The following is a 7,537-nucleotide window of genomic DNA, read 5'->3' as shown; positions in this document are numbered from 1 at the left end:
TAAGGAATCGAAATGGTAGGGAGAAATACTGATTGGAAAAAGTTTATTCTGAAAGAACAGTGGTAATGTACGTTATGATACTAATTATTGAAAATAATATGCCTTTATATTAATTACTATTTTTGGTATATTTTTGTCATATTTGACATTTCTGGCATGTTCAGCGTATTGGCTGTGCACATATTTGATCCAAAGTCCCTGGCTTTCTGAAGTGAACATTCTAACGGAGGGGAAGACTGACACATATGTAAGTAGGTGATAGTGTTTTATGAGATGGTCAAAGAAAGAGTCGCTAGTCAGCTAAGCCCTGAAGTAAGGAAGGGAGTCTTGCAGATAGCTGGGGGATGAAGAGTCTAGGCAGAGATAGGAGCAAGAACCCTGAAGTGAGAGCAATCAGGTCCTGTATGGCCTGTTTGAAGTCCAGAATGAATGAGGCTCACAGTTGCAGGAGATGAGGTTTAGGGCAATTTGGTCATTTGAAGCACTTGGCTTTTTAATCTGCGTAAGATGGGAAGCCAATGGGGGTTGGGGTAAAGGAGTGGCATGAGCTGTCTTACATAGTAAAAGAATCACTCTGGTTGCTGTGTTAGGTTGGGCAGAAGCTGGGAGACTAGTTGGGAGGTTATTGCAATAAGCCAAGAGGAAAATGATGGTGGAAACAGTAGAAGTGGTAAGAAGTGGTTCGATCCTGGATACAATCTGAAGATAGACTGAGAGGGATCAAATACGTCAAGATTTTTAGCCTGAGTGTCTGGAAAGATGGGCTTGCCATTTACCAAGAGCAGATTAGAGAAGATCAAGTTGGGGGGGAAAGGATAGCAGCCCAGTTTTTGATATTGTTAAGTTCGAGGTACCTGTTGGATTTCCAAGAGACAGTGTTGAGAAGGCAAGTAGATATACAAGTATCAAATTCAGGGGAATCGTTTGGGCTAGAGTTTTGCAGTTAGGATTTATTAGCATATTGATGGTATTTAAAGCCACAAGGCTTACATTACAGAAATGTCCCTGAAATGTATGTAAAATATTTGTTTTTGTAAATTGCCTATTTTAAAAGCAATGGGAAAACTTGGTATTTTCAAGTGTGTTGTGAATCATTTTGTAAAGAAAAATAACTGTGTAAAATTACATGATGTCAAGTGCAGTTATATCAGGTAAACCAAGTCATAACTAAAGCATTATATTCATCTACTTTCACTGCTGTAACAGAAAACCACAAACTTAGTGGCTTAAAACAACAGAAATTGACTCTCACAATCTGGAGTCCAGAAGTCTGAAATCAGTATCACTGGGCCCAAATCAAGGTATGGTAGGCCCATGCTCCCTCTGGGGACTTTAGGGGACAGTCCGATCCTTGCCTCTTCCGGATTCAGGTGGCTGTGGGCATTCCCTGGTTTGTGGCCTCATCACTCCAATCTCTGCTTTCATGGTCACATTGCCTTCTCTTCTGTGTGTGTGTCAAATCTCCCTCTGCCTTTCTAAGACACTTGTGATTGTATTTAGAGCCCATGCAGACAATCCAGGATAATCTCTCAAATCCTTAACTTAATCATATCTGCAAAGGCCCTTTTTCCGATGAGGTAATATTTTCAGGTTCCAGGGTTTAGGACCTGATATTTTTGGGGGGCCAGATTGCAGCCTAACTACAGTCACCTAAGCAATTTTTAAACTGGGGTTTTCATATAAACGATTACATACGCTAAATAAGCAAACGTAATTCCCTCTTTTTCTCTCTGGTAACATTTAAAATGTTCCACAAAAAGTCAAATTGCATGACATCTCTATGGCATTACATAGCTAAGAAATACTATTTCCAGATGTGTGACATCATTTGATGATACTACGTCAAATATGCTTTGGCATTAAAGAATGACAATAAATTATGGTTGTTTTTTTAAAAAATTAAAGTTTATTGGGGTGACAATTGTCAGTAAAGTTACATAGATTTCAGGTGTACAATTCTGTATTACATCATCTATAAAGCACACTGTGTTGACTAAATTATGGTTGCACAGTTGCTTCCTCTTAAAGAATACTCAGGATCAAGGACAGTGTTTTCTTGCGTTACTCAAATTTCTCCGCAGAGAGTATAGGTTACATATTGTCTCATAATTCATCTCAAAACATTCCAGTGTTTTGTCATTCTGTAAAAATAGCCAATGCAATAAAAAGTAAAGCTTTGATAAATTTATTATTAGCTTATTTATCTAATAAAAGACAAAATTACAACTTTTGCCACAGAACTTCCAGGCTGTTGTTTTTTTTCTCTGTGTGAAGCAATTTATACCATATCATTGTCGATTAATTTTTATTTTATGAGCATTTACTGCACAGTCTAAGCAATTACACATCAGAGGCAGTCTCTGTATTAATAGAGGTCTGATACATGGGTCTACACATAAGAATTGCCTTGGGACTTGCTTTGTGTAGTTTTATTCAGAATGAATTTAACATTTGCTTAAGCACCTAGCAAAGTCAGACATATAGGTGTTTAAAACACACACATACACACACACACACAGGCATACATACACATAGACTTTGCTGGAATCAAATGATATTTAATACAACAAAAATTAATTGCAGAGGATAACATTAGATTTTCAAGAAGTGCCTTTAAAAAGGGGGCTATGTCAAAATGACACAGGAACCAAACTGCAAGAGCTACCCATGGCCAAATGGCCAAAGCTGGAACAATTTGAGCAACAAAGTTAGTATAGTATGGAATTATAACTCAAGTATAGAATAATCATGCACCAGTCCACACTGATATAAATAATGGAATGAATAAATAAACGAGGGAGGAGGGGCAAACCTTGCAGAACTCCACATTATGTGTGTAGATACTCTCCCCTCAAGAACCGTGGAGCTCCCTAGAATATGGGCCGCTCTTAATGACTCACTTCTGAAGAATGAAGTATGAAAAAGGAAACATAGTAACTTTACAGTGGAAAAACTTGGCTGACATTACCTGAACCAGGTGATCAAGATTAAGGTCAAGCCCTTAACAAGGGCTATTTTGGTAATATAAAGCAGAGCATGGGAACGAGAAAGGGACATCTTTACATCTTTACATCTTTACTGTGATATAACAGTTTTGTTCCTTTCCTCCCTGATTTGGACAAGGAATGTCAGTCTCTCCAAAAGAGCTTCTTCTTGGAGTAGCTAATCATTTACATAAGATTACTGGATGTTACATTAATATAGTTGTTCTCCACTGCGGGAGTTCCCCCTTCCATGCATACAAGTACTGTATTTGGCAAAATGTATGTGTGTGGGGTGGGGTGGGGGGTAGTTGCTATTGATATTTAGTGGGTAAAGACCAGGGATGCTGCTGAAAATCATAAGGTGACCCCCACAACAAAGCATTATCTGGCACCAAATGTCAGTAACACTGAGGTTGACAGCCCTGAACTAATATATGCACACATCTAGACATTTGTTGGGTACCTACAGACATTTGTGGGGTACCTACAGTATCCCTCACACCAGGCTACATTTTCAAGATGACACAGATAGGACATGATCTGTCTCTTCTGGAGACGTTGGGGAGTTGGAAAACAGGTGAAACACTTATAGTACTGCATGTGACATTTTATATATAAAGGCCACACTTGCATACAAACAAGAACCAAAATGAATAAAATTCCTGGGTTGTTTAGCAAGGTAAAGAGTTATCGAGAATGGCTCTGGGTAGGAGGTAGGACTTTCGATGGGCCTTGACGGATCCACAGACCTTAAGTATTATGAGTAGGAAAGAGGGAGATGGGAAGAACCATGTATTTTATTTGAGAAGTACCAGGGATATTCTAGGAAAAAACATGATTTGAATAAGTCACAAAGACTGTTAGTATGCTCTTCTTTCACATGCTACTTGCAGAGGTAGGTTTTTTCACACAAACTGAGAAGAGGTTTCAGTGGGGGGCAAGTGGGGGGCAAGTGTGCATCATCAGAATTTGGGTGAAGACAATGGGTTGGAAAAGCTCCTTAGATGATTGATTTTGATGTTCACCTCTTCCCATCTTGCTTTCTGAGAACCCCTGCCTTCATAGGTTGTGACTTATCTGAGAAAAAAATGCTGTCACAGACATGAGTAGGCTAATATTCTTTTCCTTTTGGCCATATCATTCCTCACTGGTAGCTTTACTCTGTTTCTCTTTTTGCCCTCTGGGTCTACCCCCATTTTTAAAATATGTGATAATCAATAACTGTAGATTGTACGTTGTTAATGGAACATCATACTATCTAGAATGATGATAGCAGCACCTTCAAGGCTCTTTGGAAGCAGATGTTGCAGATTCTATTGGTTGGAAAGAAACAAAGATACAATTCTCCTTGCCAGACTCTTGCTGACTAGGTGACTTAAAACATTTTGTACATGCGTCTGACCAATAGATGGCGGTCTCTCCCCTTTGTGTGAATGAGTTATAAATAAGCTTTCCATTTGCCACCCCTCAAGGTCTGTTGTGGTGAAAACCAATCCATCCCCAAGTCCTTTCCAAATCTTTTAAATTCATCCTCTTTTCTTCATTCGATGTCTATTTCAGGCTCTCCCCATGTCTCCGTATTATAATAATATAATAACCGCCTGCCTCTGGTGTCCTTCTGACCTAACCCATCCAACACACTGCCATCAGAATCACTTTCCAAAAACACAGACTGTCAATGCCCTGCTGAAAAGTGGTGCCAAGGGGGCTGGAGCGGGGGAGGGGTTCTCTGTGAAGGCAATGGCAGGAGCAGAAGGGTCAGGGCAAAGTGAAGGCCTTCTCCAGCCAACAGATTAGTCTCAGGGGAAGGATGACTGGCTATGGTGGGAAAGGTAGATTCAGAGCCTTGATCCTCCTGCCAAGGAATGTGAATTCGCTCAGTAGACCATAGAGAATCACTGAGGTTTTGAAGGTTGCAGGATTAAAGCTGTGCTTGAAGAAGATTGATGTGACCAGGCATGCAGATGGAATGAGTGAGAAGTTCAGTGGAGAAGTCAGCTTACAAGAGGGGTAAGGAGATTCATCAATAAAATACCTTAGTTACAGAATCAGCATCAGGAAACATCTGGAAAGCCAAGACTGTATCCCACATGTTCTGATGTCCTGGGTGCAGGTGTCTGTGTGGCTAGCCAGTATATTTCCTAGCTGCCTCTGGGTAGAGTATTAGGTGCCCGAAGCGAAGCCACTACACACGTTTTCAAGTAAGAAGTAGAAAAAAGAAAAACAGCTTGAGCTTCTTTCCATATCACAGGCTTTCAATGTGTTATTATTCAACACTACAGTGTCAGATTTAGATTTTCCACCTCGAGGAATTTGGTTTAGCTTTAATTAGTTGCTGTGAATGTTTCTGAGCCAACTCTGGGAAGCATTTATCTAGAAAATAGTTTTCACTAAAATATAAGCTGGGGATAGGGTATCATTTTTCCATCAGGCTTGGTATCATGCTTCACAGTTATAAATTCTCCCCAGCCATCTGGATGATTTTTGCCACAGCTCACCATAGTTATACTGGATAATTATGTATTAATCCTAATTTAAAATACTGTAATATTGAGGCCACCTATATTGCCATCCAAGCTCTGTGATAGCTGCAGGACGTTAGAGCATGAATCTTTCTCTGAGAAAAGATGATGCTTGCAGGTTATTCTGCATAGAGGCAACTGATGCATTTTTCATCCAGCAACTTTTCAGAAAAACAGGCTTAAAAATACCAGACAAATGAAAAACAGACTTCAGCAGTTACACGCAGCTTCCTGAGTAACGAAAGAATGTGCCTCTTGTGGTTGAAATGAGGGATCTGTTTAATATGGATGAAATACCAACACTCCAGGCATTTTCATTGACATTTCGCTGTGACTTTCTGAACTCAGGAGTGCTGACATGGAAACCTCCTCTTGCTGCTCTGCGAAGAAGCCCGCAGTCAGACTGCAGAGCAGGCAGGCCCAGGAGAGGTAAAAGGCTGTGTGTCCCGTTCACCTTCCCTGTGCTGTGTTTGTACTTCATTTTCATTCTCACTATTGTACTCCCCCGTTTTCCAGGATTCCTTTCCTGAAACCTGTTAGGAAACCGGGCAAGGGTTTGTTCTGATGCTCTCAAATCCCATCGCCTCTCCAGCGCTGGCCTTGCTGACTGGACCAAAGTGAAAACATTTGTGGTGGGTATTTGTAAAGACCTTTGCCAGAGGTCAAGGAGCAGTGGTGTTTCTTGTTACCAAAAGCTTTCCAGAGTGGCTGGACGGGAACACCGCAGCACTCAGGCTACACCGGAGAGCAGATGTAAGGGGTAAAGGAGCCTCTCCTCCCCAGCGCCGGCCGGGCTGGGCTCCGGGGCAGCCCGGCCGTCTGGCAGCAGCCCGGGAGAGACATGCTGTTTTGTTTAAATCCTCCACATTCTTTGCCATTTCCCCATTGGCCGGATGGGGCTACCCTCCCCGCGGCGGCCGCCGCTGATGTCAGCCTCGCTCGCGCTGGCTCCGCCCGCACTCACCTCCCCGGCCCGAGGCACACTGCAGCTCCGCGCGGACTCTCCGGCCCCGGCGAGGTGGCTGCCAACTCGCAGGCACGCGCGGCGCTCGGAGAGCCGAGGGTCTCGGAGGAGGGGACGCGCGCGGAAGGCGCCCGCCAGCTCTGCCCGCCGCCCCTCGCAGCGCGAACGGAGGTTGGAGGAACCCCCGGCCCCAGCCGGGCAGAGCCGGCCGCTTCCCTTTTCCCCCCGTGAGCTCCGGGGAGCTTGGAGGACCGGCCCTAAAAAGAGCAGGAAATCTTGTTTACCGCCCGTGGAGAGGAGCCGGTCGAGCCTTTGTTTGGAAAGTCAGCATCTCCGGCTCCGGCTGCAGGGTTCCCGGTGAATTAGCCTCGGGCAGACCGGCCGGAGAAGGGGGGTCGCCAGGTTCCTGTCTGGTGTCGGAGGCGGCTCGAGCGGGTGACTTTTGTGCATTCGTTTTGCTTTTTTGGAAATCCCTTTTTTCTCCCCTCGCCCGCCACCGGGCATGCCCTGATCTGACGGCCGCTCCTCCCGCCCTGGGCTGCGGATCAGAGCGGCTTCTAGCGGGGGCTTCCTCCCTCGGTCCCTGACTTTGAAACGCCGCGTCCCGGGAGGACCGACCTCGGCGAGCAAGGAGGCGGGGGGAGTCGCGGACACCCGGACCCAAACCTTGACATGCTCTCGGGCGGAGAGGAGGCAGCCAGAAGCTGAGCGCGCAGCCGGGGCTGCTTCGCCCGCAGGCTCCGAGTGAGGGGCCGCGGGCGTTTTGCTCTGCGCCTGGGCGGCAGCCTTGTGGTTCTGGGGGGCCCTCCCCCCACCCCGCTTCCCGCCCCGGGGCTCCGCGGCCGGCAGGACCATGCTACTGAAGGAGTATCGGATCTGCATGCCGCTCACCGTGGACGAGGTAAGCGCCGCGCCGGGCCTCGCCCGCTCCGGGCCCTCCGCCCCCCGCCCCGGGGTGCCGCGTCCCCCGCCGCCGCCTCCTGGCCGGCGAGGCCACTGCTGGAGTCGGGGAAATCTGGTGGAACATTACCCCCAAAACCTGGAGGCTGGACGGGGAGGAAGGGGAA

At 45.5% G+C, this 7,537-nt stretch overlaps 1 protein-coding gene across 1 annotated transcript in view; it reads left to right on the top strand.

Annotated features, from left to right (window-relative positions):
* The first annotated feature begins 7,181 nt into the window (after positions 1–7,181).
* PITPNC1 (phosphatidylinositol transfer protein cytoplasmic 1) overlaps positions 7,182–7,537 on the top strand; it is a 218,309-nt gene continuing 217,953 nt past the window's right edge. The window contains exon 1 of the mRNA XM_081028442.1: positions 7,182–7,371. Coding sequence (XP_080884568.1) covers positions 7,324–7,371 — 48 coding nt within the window. The 5' untranslated portion in view covers positions 7,182–7,323. The remainder of the gene's footprint in view (positions 7,372–7,537) is intronic.

Source organism: Rhinolophus hipposideros (assembly GCF_964194185.1).
Source record: "Rhinolophus hipposideros genome assembly, chromosome: 20".
Classification (NCBI taxonomy): Eukaryota; Metazoa; Chordata; class Mammalia; order Chiroptera; family Rhinolophidae; genus Rhinolophus; species Rhinolophus hipposideros.
The sequence above is the reverse complement of the archived record's forward strand: the minus strand, read 5'-3'. Positions and strand labels throughout refer to the sequence as shown.